This window comes from Chaetodon auriga, chromosome 7, assembly GCF_051107435.1.
Source record: "Chaetodon auriga isolate fChaAug3 chromosome 7, fChaAug3.hap1, whole genome shotgun sequence".
Taxonomy (NCBI): Eukaryota; Metazoa; Chordata; class Actinopteri; order Chaetodontiformes; family Chaetodontidae; genus Chaetodon; species Chaetodon auriga.
This window is the reverse complement of record NC_135080.1, coordinates 9830527-9845414: the sequence shown is the minus strand read 5'-3', so window position 1 is coordinate 9845414 and position 14888 is coordinate 9830527. Positions and strand designations below refer to the sequence as shown.

Here is a 14888-nt window from a genome sequence, read left to right as displayed (position 1 = left end):
TCTTCCCAATGGGCTTTAACAAAATCAATGGCTATTTTGGAGCATCACTTTCTAGGTATAAGATTGTGTGCATGCTGGATTATGTCCGCCGACATTTTCAAATAAAAAGGTGTTATTAAAATAATTTTAGAGTATCAAATAATAGCTGTGGGCTTGTCGAGCAGGAACGACTACGAGCAGGGTAAAAAGCATTAAGGGGGTTGTAATAACCTACGCTGTAATGCTCACATGACCGCAGCTCTAATTCCTTCAGAACAACAGTCATACTCACCAGTCTAAACCACAATCTATTTTCCTAATTTTCTGTTCGTTCAGCTTCTGCTAATGTTTCCCAAACTTTACATTTGCCATCAGTCTGAGGTTGAGTCATGCCTCTGTGCTTGTACTGATGGATTTAGCTCTAAGTAAATGTTTATTATCCTTGATTCATCAAGACAACGGGGAAACACTGATCATGAAATTGTTGAGTTTGCACTACCAGGAAAAAGCAGCACAGGCCTTAACTCCTAATTATCCCAATTTTTCTAATACAAGCTTGAGCAGCAGAGTTAAATAAGGACCTTGGCTGCTATTTGGGAATGTACTGTATACACTGAATGTGCATTTATACATGAGGGGTGTTAACTTTAGTATGTGAGAGGACATGTCTGTGTGTATACTTGAATTGAATTTTCCTCTCCGAGTTTATATTTTGCACAAGCAATCGCGTTTTCTTCCCTAATGCATACAAATGCGAGAGTCACCATCTCTCAGGAAGCCAGCTGAGCCTGGGCCTGTTTTGACAGTAAATAAGCTAATAGGCAAATGTCATGGTTATTAAATGAGTTAAGCCCGATCGATGTCAACTCCGGGGCAGAGGTATATAAATTCATTTCAAATGAGACACCAACTGACACCAATAAAACAAGTAATCTGTTAGCATCTGTCTGCAGAAACGGGGGGAAGCGGTGTGTGTCTGTGAACGGTGATGTGTGTACATGCATCAAGAGGTAGTGGGAGGGAAAGCGAGGGATGACATAGAGTGAGGGTGGGAAAAAGGGATTAAGGGGGGGGTAGAGGTGGAGGCACGGATGGAGCCGTCACTTCGCTTTGTGAGATTCTTGGCGGTGAGAGATGAGAGAATGATCTCCCACGCAGGCTGCAGGAGTGCTTACACTAACACTTTCCCTCTGCCTGAGCTGAGCCCCAGAAAAAGAAGGGGGGAAAAGTGCAAACATGTTACAGAGAAGGGAGCAGATCAATGTCCACAAATAGTGTTAGCAAACAAACACAGCCACACACACACAGAGTTGTAGCAGCACAGCCCAAGCATAGATGATGTAATGGGTTTTTATATTTATTTCGCTCTCAGTTCTCTCTCTCTCTCTCTTTTTCCTCACTTCTACTGACAGTCCTCTTCTTTTAACGATCCATCACTGAAATCATTTTGTTAGTGATCAGGCAGCCCGGCAGCAGTATTAGTTTCTTTGTAATGACAGGCACAGCACTGAGGCATTTCATTTCCATTCTCATCTCAACACTTTAGCTTTGATCACGGGTTTGTGTCTCCGAATAAAACTCACCAAACCCTCCCAGAGGGTCACACTCAGCTGTGAATCATGGGGATCCACTGAAGAAGCAAAGTCAGCGCGTACGGATGCTCACATGCAAATGCGCCCATCGGCACACATTCACATCACACTACAAAAGAGGAGAGTTTCAAAGCTAAATGTGGAAGCTGCATAACAATAATCTACACTGATGCTAGAAAAGAATCACCACTGAAATCCACCTTGGGTCCACTGCAGCTTGCAGATCTTTGTTTGTGAGACTTCACAGGTCTAAGCTCTCTGCTGTGTCCAAGACCTCATCTGTATTCCAAACTGCAGCCAATCAGTTATTGGGTATCTTTTTCAAATTCGCCCGAATAAGTGGACATGCAGAATGTTAAGTTTGGCCTGGAGGTAACTTAGAAACATGGCTTGCACCACTATGAGTACTGCCCTCAGCATTTTGCCTTGAACATTTTGTTGGATGTTAGTATTTTAAGTTGTATTAAAGGGATTTAGATGGAGAGTTAGACGAGAAGATCGATACCATATATATATGGAGATACAAGGTTGAATAGGTGAGAATAAACTGGAAGAGTGTTGCCTTCACTGTGTGGTAGGCAGGTAAATACTGGAGACTCCAGGAACTGCACAACCGCAGACTGTCATTTTGATTTCTGTATGCGTCAAACAAACAAGATATAACAATACCATTCGACAGAGTCAGCCTTTTTACACTTCTAGTCTTTATGCCAAGATAAGCTAACCGTGTCCTGGCTGTAGCTCCATTTTCAATGGACAGACATGAAAGTGGCATCCATCTTCTCATCTAACTCGTGAATAAGCACAGAGTATGTCATGTCACATATGACACAATTCCTTTAATCGAGTATTTTAGTGTTTCATATCAGATAATGGCATAGCTGAGGGGATTTTATAGTGCTTATAATCATTGCTGTTGAGATGTTGCGGCTTTCAGATGCTCACATACTGCCCATGTTGTTACTTTATATTTTGGAACAACCCCTCACTCAACATCTTACATAATCATCTACACAGCAGCCCCCGCAGATCAGCCAACACACAGCAGCAGTGTGTTCAGAACAGTCAGACCTATTGATTTACTATCAGGCATGACCAGAGCAGGACATGTAGGGCCTGGCCCCTCTGTGTATAAATAATGCATTTGGGTCTAGTGTTACAGCAGCCCACCATAGCTGGACAACTTCAACATATGGGAGACACACACAAAAAGACACCGACATTGATATAAAGTCAAAGAGCTGAATTCTGGGAGGTGTTATGAGAGTGAGAGCGTGGATAGAGGATGGATTTCTATGTTGTTTCTAAGTTGAGCAAATTAGGGAAAAAACCCTCAGTGTGTGCTTACATATGCCTCAGTGTGTGTGTCTTTGTGTGTAGTGTTCAATATTGGAGGTCCATGAAATATGCATGAAGTACAGTATGTTTGAACCTTCCCCCCACTCCCCTACAGGCCAGCAGCAAGGTCCTTCAAGCCCACACGAGCTCACATGAACACCCACACACACCTGAGCACGCACAAATATAATGCGGCGCCCTCGCCTTACACTGATGAATGTCTGTCCTTCACAGAGCACAACAGCCACAGGAGAGTGATACGGTGTGAATGAGGACAGACGAAGAGAGCAAGAGAAAAGGCGACATAAGAAAAAAAAAAAAAAAAGCCTGAGAGGTGGAGGCAAGAGGGGTGATGCAAGGGAGTGGAGAAGTTACAGGAGCCGGAGTGAAAAACAGCAGTTCTTGTCCAGCAGTGCTACTTTCTAAAAATGTCTGTTTAATCTCAGAAGAACTGTTTTTTGGGGAAATATTAGATTTGACTTTCTCATTTGTACTTATCTATAATCTATGTGTAGTTTGTTTGTTTTTTATGTACTTAATATTGTTGAGGACCGAGGGGCCAAGGAAGCTACTAGCAAGTATAATCACCTGTGGCCACGGGGATTCAGCACATACCTGCTTATACATAACCAGATATGAATCTGCGTGCACCTTGCAGAGCAATGCTGCAGCGAATCACCTGTGTGTTGATGAGTGGTGGAACGGGTTTTCAGATCTTTTCCTAAACGTCGCAATACTGCAGCAGAAAAACTGCATCATTACAAGAAACCGTCCTGCATGGAAAATTTGCAGAAAGTTCTCATTATAAGCAAAGTGCACTGAAACTGTCACAACCGCGTGTCATATTTTAGAAGGTCATCATATGTTTTGTATGTAAAATTTGTAAAGTAACAAGTAACTGCAGCTGTAGCTCCAACATTTCCTCGGAGCAGCTGTGTAAAGTAGCACGAAATGAAAATACTCGAGTAAAGCACTTCAAATGTGTTTTGACCACATGGACGTAGTTATACTCCCACAGGTGGTGATAAATGCCACCCTGCTAAAGGTGGTGTAGGAGGGCACAGCACACCCACCTACCACGTCAGCACTGCATTGAAGGGAGTGGATGGGTGGTGGATATGATGCATGAAAGGAGATGAAGTCGGGTGGGAGGGTGGGGGTTTAATCTTGATTCTTAAGTTACAGTAACTTTCTAATTAGGAAGACATTTGCTGTTGTGCTAATGAACAACAAACTCTTTCAAGCAGAACAAACAACCTAAAAACAAAGCGCGCACACACACACACACACACACACACACACACACACACACACACCAGGACACCAGCCCATCTGTTTGCTCAGGGAATCGTTTTTTTCCTCCAGCACCGCTTCAGCAGAGAGTGGGAAAAAATGCATCCCACACACACACTGGTGAGCATGCAGACATGACATCATAGATTTCTGTGCTGAGTCTCTGTGCACAGAGCGTGGGCAGGCGTGCGCGGGCAGCTTGTGCGTCTCACTGTGATTACTACACTGCGAGAGACTGAGAAAGCAGCAGAGCAGACTGTGCGTGTGTGTGTGTGTGTGTTTGTGTCTATGTGTCCTCGTCTGTCACTTAGAAGTTGCAGCGATCTAAAGGCATATTTTCACATCGCCGCATTCATCTCCTTATCGCTGCCTCCGCCTTTCCCCTTCCCGACTTTGCTTCTTTCTCCCTGTTTCACTTCTCACTGTTTATCTGCTGCTTATACAGTCATGTTTTTTTTTTCTCTGGCTTTTTGTTTGGCTGCCATGCCCTGTGAGCACCGTTTAACTCTCCCCCTGCGCTCCCCCGGGAGGAGGAAAGGGTGAGGGAGTGGTGGGGAGGGTGAGACGAGGGAGGACAAGGGCAGAGGCACTTCATTAATCAATCAACCAGCTTTGAAAATTTACCTAATTAACGGCTAATTACAGGTCTGGGCACAACGCCAGCTGGCATCCCATCCACCTCCAACAATACCGACCCCCGCAGTCCCCCAGATGACATTAGAGGTAAACACCCCTCCCTCGTTCCCTCCTTCGTTCTCTTCTTTATTAGTTTATCTATCAAAGCATCCACTCCCCTAGTTCTTTTCCACCCACTGCAGAATCAACAGATCACCGCTGATAACTTAAAGATGCCTGGAGCTCTCGCCACCTGCCTCATTCTCATGTTGTGTTTCATTTTCTTAATGCAGTCTTACCGTAGAAATATTGGTGGTCATCACAGGGTCCTGGAGGCTCTCAGAAGGCACCGTCTCACCCTGATGATGGCTGGTGCGGTTCTTGCCTCGTCCCTGCCAGCTCTCCCTGCGGGACGTGCTTGCACGCCAGGCCCGCTGGATCCTGGGAACAGAAGTGGACAAAGAACGTCTGTCAGTGACATCCACATCTCATAACCAAAGGTGCAGAGCTGCCATGTGGGAGGACTAATCTTCTAGGTTTTTTTAGAAGTAAAAGTCATTTCTTGTGTAGAACAGACTGTTAGGTGTTGGAGCATTTCCAGACTTGGATTGGCATGAAACTCTACAAGTTGGATTATCAGTAAGAGACGAGAAACTGTGAAGATTATCTGGCTATTTGATCAAAAAAGAAAAAAGAAAAAAAAAAAGGGTTAAAAAGCCTGTGTGCAAAGAGCATTTCCACGACAGATTCTGGGTGAATTTTGGATAAATTCAGTAAGTTTAGTACAGTGTTTAGCTCTGGCACTGGCTCGCAGCTCTCCCTGGCTTTTTCTCCATTGCAATGGTGGCTAAGGCTCATGGGTACTGTAGTGTCTATGCAGAGCCATCCGTAACATCAAACTGATATGAAGTTAAAATAATTCAAACTGTTGGCCATAACATAAACAACATGGTCTTGTTAAATGATCAAGTAGACTCTAGTAGTCTATGTTGTTAAATGCTGAGCATAAAAATTTCAATTTACACAAGTAAAAAACTGTTCTTGCTATGATAGATCAAATATACCCATTTTTCAAAAGAAAATTGGTGGGAAATACATGTGGCAGATATACATATATCATTTTGTATTGTAGAATAACTCACTGGCCTCATTACTGTTAAAGAAACACAGGTTGATAAATGATGTCACCATTGGCCATATCTCATCTCTCTTCTTCTCAAACATTTTTTCCCAATACTTTCACTCAATGTTGCTTATTTTCCCCCCACGAACACACACACTTCCTCACCCCTGTTCTCTACCCCCAGAGATTTCTCTCTCTCTTGTCTCTCATTTTCCACTCTCTTTCATCCCTGTAGTCACCCCAACGCCGAGGTCCAGGATGGAGTGGAGGATCAATTACCCAATGGAGAAACACATTCACCTCCACTGGAGCAGAGAGACAACTGAGCCAAATGGAACAAACTGAATTAAGCCATAACTCCTGCCTCCAAACCCAATACCTCCCCCTCTTTCTTCCTCCATCCCTACCTATTTTCTCCACTTTTATTCTCTTTTTGCCCCTGTTATCTCTCCACCCCCTTTTACTCCATGCTTCCTGTTCCACTGCCAGTTTTTTTTCCTACCCATCTCACCTTTCTACACCCCAATCATGTTAACTCTACGCAGAAACATTGGCTTTCTCTTCTCAATCCTTGATTTTCAAGGGAGTGAAAGCCTGAGGCGAGAGTGGTCCCTCCCTATTACGCCTCTAAAAGCGTGGACCAATGTTTAAGTAAGATGGAGTTAGACGGCAGCCTACGAGGGTTCATGAACTCAAAAGCGCCCTCTGACCCCAACTCCAAACCTTATCAGAGGGAAGATTGAATTAAAGCCACACAAACTGATCTCTGACACACAACAACACAATGTACATTTAAGCTCATTGGGAACATGGACGATGCTTAATGTGAAATTGATTAAAAATGAAGAAAACAAAGATATATTTTGAAAAAACACCCCCCTAAAAAACAGGAATTAGCACCTCAACCAGTCAAGTTGCAGTTGCATTTGGACGTTTGAAGAAAGGAGCCATAAAAGCAAAAACCATACAGATGAACAAAAAATAAGCCAAAGTTGACACTCACACAATAGCCTTGAATTCCAGGTGCTGCTGTTGCTCATGACGATGAGGACTATTGTCATCCTCTTCCTCACTCCTACGAGTACGGCTCCTATGGTAATAACAAGAAAAGACAGATAAACAGAAATATGACCTGAGAAACAACAAAAAAAAAAAGAACAGTATTTGTAGCTCCAACTGTACATTTGAGAGGATGTCAAGGTAGAGGTTCGGTCTAAGAGTCCTTGGCCTTGGCAGAATAGGGGTCTTGCATGATAGAAAGAGGGCTTTACATTACAGCATGCTGTCCACGTTGTAGATTGGGTGCTGTCTGTGAAATATGAGGATTTTTTCATGTAGCAGTTGGGACACTGCAGTGTCGTGCGTCTTACCTCTCCACCTTGGGAGCTGCTTGCCCTCCACTGTGGTTGCAGTAGCGATGACACCTTTTCACTTCTTCCTGCACAGAGAAAAGCACCAAATAAGTCAACAAGGTTTTTAAATCTCTACACCACGGATATGACACCGAAGGAGCTGTGCTTGGATAAGATACAGTAATAAATCTGCAGCTTTTCCTGTATGTGTAACTGCCACCCACTGTCTGTCTGACATAGCTGCATAACTAAGCCAAAACAGAGGAAAACCGCTCTTTTTTTCTTTCTGTTATCTGTTTACTAACCTTAAGAGTGGCTGGGTCTGTTAACATATGCATAAATAATCATAAATAGATGGCGGTGGAGAAAAAAAAACAAAACAACTGTGTGTGTGTAGGTTATTACTAATGCATAACAGCATGCGTGTGCTCCGCAAGTGCCAGCCAGCCAGCCACCGACTGCAGGTCAGGAGGTGAGGCTGATCTTTGGCAGCTCTGGGGCCGCTGCCATGAAGCTCAATGGGACCAGACAGATGGATGCGCTCCCAAAGCAGCAAAGCCGCTCCTCTCCAGCTCTAGTATTCACTCATCTCTCTGTGAGCAGGGGGCAAGCTGTGAGTATTTGTTCCTGTTTGTGTTCATGCGCTTGTGTTTTCATCAAGGGTGTATGGATATGTTCAGCTCACAGTCCAGCACCATACATGTTCAAACGACTATAGTGTGCAATGAAAAAGATGATGAAGGCACAGAGAATTCATTCAACCCAGCAGTTCCCCTCAGCTCTAAGCTTTTAGTGTCTTTCAGATGATTGTTTTGGTTTCATGTGCCACGACTTTACTATTTTGATTGCATTAGGCAGCTGTTTTCAAGGAAAAAGCTGTGATGAACCCGCTGTATGCTACCCGCATCTAAGCTCATGTTGTGTAAATTTAGACAATGTGCACTGTTGATGCATTACTGCAACAGTTCTGAATGTTCTTGCTCAGTGAAGCTAGATGGGATTAAGTGTTCAGGATGCCAGGCAAAAGGCCAATAAGTGCTTAAAATATAACTGTATCAACAAGTGTTGGGCTGTATTAACTGCAGACTCCATCCAGATGTTCAGGCTAAAATAAGAATCCATGACGAATGACAATGGTGGCGTTTAATTTGGGAGTGAAAATGAATATATGGCATTAAAATCCATTTTTAAAGACAAGCGTTTAATATGCTGAAACATAGAAATAGGAGGAGTGCTGAAATGTCTAATTTAAAGCCACAGTAATACTTCTTATTGACATAATAATAACCAATTTTCTACTTGCTGAGCATTAATGCTATAATTAAAACATGGACTATCACAGTAAATGTCTAATTAGGAATTTCTGCTATTCCTTGCCACACTTGCTTGATGTATCTTGTGTTAACACAGGCGTAGATTTCAGCGGGAAGGGGACATGCCCCCCTCAGTATTTTGAACAAATGCACAAATAAAAACATGAAAGTAGCGGAGGGCTTTTATTTTGACAGACCACTATAACGCGACCTCAAAAGCAAGGGCTGCAGTCTGACATAAAAAGGAGTGAAGGGAAGCTGCTAGGCTGCTACGGTGAAGGGAAAAGTGGGAAGAGGACCAATATCAGAACATTTTTTCTCAAAAAGTCTCAAAACCAAGTAAGCTGTGAGTCGTGACGGCAGCTAATTAGCTTTTAAGTGACGCTATTCGAGTTTATTTTTCGAGTTATTGCTAGTTTGTCAACTAATACTCAAGTAATTTGGCTTGTCCAATTAAAGCTTGCTAGCTAATTAAGTTAGCAGCAGCTAATTTAGCATCAGCTACGCAGCAGATGTCCACAGTCAAAAGAATGGCAGCATGTGATTTGCTGACAACACTGAATTTCATCAATTCGAATTTACATATGCAGCCTATAAATCCACAGCATCTGAATTTTGTGTTTTCCTGGACATGAAGACATTTCCACCATAAACTTATGCAGAAACATCACAAAATGGTGCATGAAAAAAAATCACCAGAAAGCAAATTTCCAGGAGGAGGACCCTTTAAAGCCCAATTAATGTCCCCTGTGTGTTTTTATTTTTTTTGCAGCTGCTATCATTGTTTACTCATTTTTTACAGCTCCTATCTTTTTTGTGTTTACAACCAACTATAATGTCTTGGGTCTCTGGACCAGAGAAAATGTACTAAAGTTATATGAGAGCAATAGAAATACCAAGGGAGCGACACAACCGCGGCTGACGACAGGAGAAACGCATTACTTGAAGCATATAGGGAACATGACAATCTATTAAATCAATAGCTGAACACATGATTGCATGCAAACAGGGATATTAACAGAACCCTCTTCTGCTGAGCATGTAAACAGCTTAATCACATTATTTTCAGTATCAAAATGAGGGCAATCAATAGACTGAGAGGCTAGGGAAGGCGAAGGTAGACAGTAATAAGCATTATGCCACTGAAAAATGAGAGAAGGAAGGAAAAGAGGAAGGACGGGGCGAGAGAAAACAACAGCACGTAGCAGACCCTGCTGCCCTTTAATTTATGAGTTATTAAAATCATAATTTCTCAGAGTCCTAGTTCTATCACAGAGATCGATGGCAGGCATAGCTGAGTGTTCGCACTAGCACACACGCACACACAGAAAGACAAGAGCTTATTCCCTTGAGTGTGTGAGAGCTGGGCAGCTCTTTGTGCCCTTCAGACTAGCGTGGTCTCTCAATGAGATAAACTCCCACACACATACAAGCACATGAGCCCACACCTGAGTGGTGCACTGAGAGATCAAACACGCCTGCATGCACACAGTCACATGTAAATGCACACACACACATGCACATCAATCTGATCTCAGAGGGTTTGATTGCAGCGTGGTGATCCACTGTAACATCCGCATCAGACTATTGGCTTCTCAGCCGCAGCTCCACTTGCCGATCAGCCCGGGGAAATGTCCAATCAGGAGAGGAGCTGTGCCAGTAGAGATGCTCGTTAATCGCAACAACGGAAATCAATTTACATGCGCGGTGCGTGCAGGGATTAATATGGAAGTCAACATTTACTCTTTTGCCTGAGTAAAGAAAGAGCCCGCCGAGAGATGTAGGTGTTACTGATGTGCTCATGTGATTACAGGATTTGAAATGCTATTTTCCCTTACTGTTATGGCTGTGCGGTAAATCAAGTATTTTCTACTGAGGGAAATGGATGCAATCATGCAATTTTGCCCAAACCCTCAGATCCTATTCGAGCAGAGAGGGGAGTAACAATGAAAGAAAGAAAACGACTCTCAGGTTTGGAGGCGTAAACTAACGAAGAATCAAAATGATAAACTTTTATTGACTAAGAGCTGCGGTGAGAAAGCAGTTTCATGCCGATCAGATAACAGCGTGTACGGGCCTTTATGTGCACACAGGCTGCTGCAGTTACACAGCCATCAATACCAGGCAGGAGCAGGGGATGTAAACTGACCTAAGGGGCACAGATAAGAAACAGCGACACCAAGGAGGCTTGAACCATGCGCACATACAGATGTATGGTTAATTTCACATATAATATTTCACATAAGCAGTTTATCAATCCAGACAGACCCATTTCTTTTAGTCATGCGCAGGTTTTATAGGTCTGATTCAAAAGAAACGGCTCTCCTAGAAGACCAGTTTAAAAGCGTAAACTGTAGGCTTGCACTTGCAGTCACGTTTGATCTTTATGTCCATTCACGGTTTCATCTGGAAAATGGAACAAATGGTGACGCTCAACAAGACTTAAGGTGGCATCTTTAAGGTTCTTGTGTCTATTTCCTAGTTATGTTTTAAAATGGGGGAGCAAATTTAGGAAGGATATATATCATGAGCACTTTGGCTCTTTTCATGGAGCCGGCTCTGTCAGGTGGTTGGATGGAAATCATGCTAAATAAGGGGTGCGTGCTCTAATAGAGGTTTGGAAAACACTGGTATAAATTAGTCTGCTGTTTTGCGGGGTCAGGGGGAGAGCGGGGTGTCAAATTAGCCGAGAGATATTAATAGCAACTGGACAAAATCTCCAAGGGGTGTAGAGGTAGAAATAAAAGGCGGGTAAACCTGAATGCGATGGAAGAGGAGGTCACATGTGTATTCTAAAAAGGAGAGAAGAAGAAGCGGAAGAGAAAGGCATCCCAAGAAATGTGAAGGTGGGGTGAGGTGTGACTAGTGGAGACGAAGGAGGTCTGGGAGTGAGAAAATGACCATAGTCTATCAAAATGCCAAATGGAGCGCTTGGGTATATTCCCCCTGCTACTATCAGCCAATAGGGAGCTGCTGTGGTTAACATATGGTGAGGGACTGAGAGCATATTCACAGACTCACACACACACACTCACACACACGCCCATCATCGGTGAAGGGGCTTCTTTCAGTGATCAAAGACTAAGCTCACTCATTTAGACCAAACCAGCCTTCCAAGACGTGGTAATGGGATGGGATGGAAATGACTACAAAACTGGCAGGAGTAGTGTGTGTGTGTGTGTGTGTGTGTGTGTGTGTGTGTGTGTGTGTGTGTGTGCGAGTGTCTGTACGTGTACAGCTATCCTTGTGAGAGCCAATGAGTGTTAGACGTTGGGAGTGGGCACATTTTTAGAAAGTGAGGACATTTTGGCCGGACCTCGCGTTCAGGCAATACTTCAAAGAGCTCTTTGAGGTTTCAGACTTGGTTTTAAGGGTTAGATTAGGATTAGGTTTATGCAATATAGTTGTGATAGTTAAGGTTAGGCTAAGGGACTAGGGAGTGCAATGAATCAGTGAGGGTCCTCACAAGGACAGACTTCTCTGCGTGTGTGTGTATCCATCCATGCATCTCTGTTTATGTTTTGGAGGAGTTGATGTATTTTGAATTTTTTTTTTCTTTTAAAGCACATTTTATTTTTTCTGTGGCATTGAACCAGAGCGTCCCAGGGCATGCATGCACACACACACACACACACAGGATATAGGATATATATATCTCTCCGTCATATGACCGTGGTGAAGCAGGAGACACCTCTCTGTCAGTGTGCAGGCTCATCTCGCTCCATGCGCAAGTTATTACGACTCAATTGCGGAGCGTTTGAGGGAGCTGGAGCAAACAGCACTCAGCACAGCTCCGTCCCACTAGAGGGGGAAGATGATAATGCACTTCTGAAATATGACACCCTTCCCTGGCACTAGACTCCCACTATGTACATCCCGCTATATATTACAGCGCGCCTGTATCTGTGTCCGACTCCCACGGCTTGTGCTGGTGTCCTGATGCTGCCCTGTGCTGTGATACAGGGTGTGACTGACACTTGCGCATGTTGGATTATGCTGCAAACACCAGTTGTTTCAATTAAAAAAGGTGACAGCGGGACATTTTCTCTGCATGTTCACTGAATTAGGAGCAGCAAGAGGCTTCATGCATGATACTGATGAATGATTTCAAGATTCAAGCTGCAAGTGCTGTGTCAACAATGTCACCTGTACTGTGTATTTCATGCTTAACCCCATTAAACATGACCCCCCGTTTGGCACGCTGTTTAAATAAGCTCCGTGTAAAATGGTTAACAACATGGGCCCGTGGCCGTAAAATCCAGCTGTCCCATTGATTATGGGGTAATAGCTGGATAGATTAATGTGTTTCTCAGGGGGTTCACGCCTCAACAATAAATCTGAATCACTCACACAGACACAGCGAGTGGAGCAGCCTCCACATCCAATAACCTGCATTTTCATCCTCACTCATATTTCACACACCAATTACTGATTAGTCCTTCACCAGGCTTCTTCGTGTCCTCCTCGGCAGTCTCGTATGAACCTCCTCTGACAGAGTCTCACAGAGTTAAGATGGACCAATTTGGAAAATGTCATTTTTTGGAAGGCGGCAGTCAGGTGGTGCAGTGGAAACGGATTGGAATAAATCTGGAGTCAAAATGAGAAAGTGTAGGGGAACATGCAATGAATGAGAGTACCGTGTATATGTGTGTGTGCGCAGGAGATGGGGGGGCTTGCACCATCATAATATATTGCAGAGTGAGTCGAAAGCTGTGATGGAACAGTGCTTTCAGAGCTCACGCGCTCAATATCCCCAGCCGCTGAGAATGTGCAACACGACATCACTGGCATTAAATATTCAGAGGCACAATACAACCAGGTGAATTTGTGCACCTACACTCAACCGAGCACACGCAGGAAACATCATGCACTTCTGTTCAAGGCGATTCTACCAAAACTGAGCCAAGTACGACAAACGCTCTCCACAAACCAACTGACTTTGGAAGGCATGTTATTGCCCAAACATGAGCTCTGGTCTCCAACTTGGGGAGGACTGGGCGTGCCGTTTAAGCTATGCCCTGACTATGCTGATAATGAAGTCATTTAAAGCGGGAGATACGATGTGTAGTATTAATGAGACCTTTTCGGCTGCTGCCATGACAAAAACCTTTAAGTTGCCTCAAGCCATCATGAAAAAGCAATTTCCCAGACCACATTGAATTCAGCCAACTGTGCCACTCTGAATGGGTGAATAAGGGGAGTAAAAAATCTAAAGCAGTTACGGTATGGAGGGGGGAGACATTTAGTTTTGTAAATGGTAGTACAGTAGGTTTCACTGTCCAAGGTGCTGATGCTTCTGATGCCTCTCCAGCTGCTAAACCACTGGGGAATAGTTGAATCACTGTTGTCATATTGCAGAGAATCGCTTTGAATTTGTTGTTTGGACTGTCTATGAGCTTCTTTTCTGCTTTAAGAAAGTCTTTGCTTCTGAGCAGCATCAACTCACTGCTGCTAAAAAAGATCAGAAAGTGAATTACATCATTGCTAAAACGGTCCCTCACCAACAGAGAGGATGCCAATCATCCATTAGCAACAGAGGCAGAGAAATATATGCAATTCACCGCCCATTGCCCTTCCATATGAATGCCTCTTACCTGGTTATTAATGCACAGAGCAAGGTGTTTCCTCTCCCGAGCCACAGCCAGACCCCCGCTGCGCAGCCTCGCCTCCTCTCCCTGGTACATGCTTCTGGAAGGACACCGCTCAAGTTAAGACACAAAAACTCTCCAAATGTGCAATACGCTATGAGCTCTCAGCGTGTGAACAGCCTGTACTCATCTCTGCGCGGCTGCAGAGAGTGCGGTTGTGCAAGATTTTTATCACTCATCAGTGCATGTCGAAGCAGCCCGTGTTGGAGCTTCTCAGTCATCACAAATAAACACTGTTGCCATGCATGCATGACCGGGATCAGTGGCTGGATGTGACACTAACCTGTACGTGCCGTTCCTCAGCATGAAGAGCTCCCTCTCTCCCTCTCTCCGCGGTCAGACAGAGATGAAGTGAACACTTTGAGTCGGGAGCAGCCGGAGAGAGACCAGACTTGGGAGAATTCTCGCAGCCAATGGGACGCTGAGCTTGCGTGCGTTTTTTTTTTTTTCCTCCCTTCTTTTTCCATACAGCGCCCACCGCGCGTGTGTTGACTGTGTCGTTTAACTTGGCAATCGGTCTTAATCACAGAGTTAATTATTCTGCACACGCCTCTCTGGGGAAGGGTAATCGCATACTACAGTTTCTATCTCAGCCTATTATGCCAGGCGTTTGAAATGCCACACGGTGTGCCAGT

At 44.1% G+C, this 14888-nt stretch overlaps 1 protein-coding gene across 2 annotated transcripts in view; it reads right to left on the bottom strand.

Annotated features, from left to right (window-relative positions):
* Positions 1-14670, bottom strand: part of schip1 (schwannomin interacting protein 1) — a 191277-nt gene extending 176607 nt beyond the window's left edge. Inside the window, exons 1-5 of one of the 2 annotated variants that reach the window (XM_076735488.1) lie at positions 14537-14670; positions 14200-14293; positions 7311-7378; positions 6944-7030; positions 5117-5258 (exon numbers count right to left, since the gene is read on the bottom strand). In XM_076735488.1, the coding sequence (XP_076591603.1) occupies positions 5117-5258; positions 6944-7030; positions 7311-7378; positions 14200-14293; positions 14537-14559 (414 nt within the window). In that variant the 5' untranslated portion in view covers positions 14560-14670. The remainder of the gene's footprint in view (positions 1-5116; positions 5259-6943; positions 7031-7310; positions 7379-14199; positions 14294-14536) is intronic. The other variant, XM_076735489.1, reaches the window with a different exon arrangement.
* Positions 14671-14888: the final 218 nt, after the last annotated feature.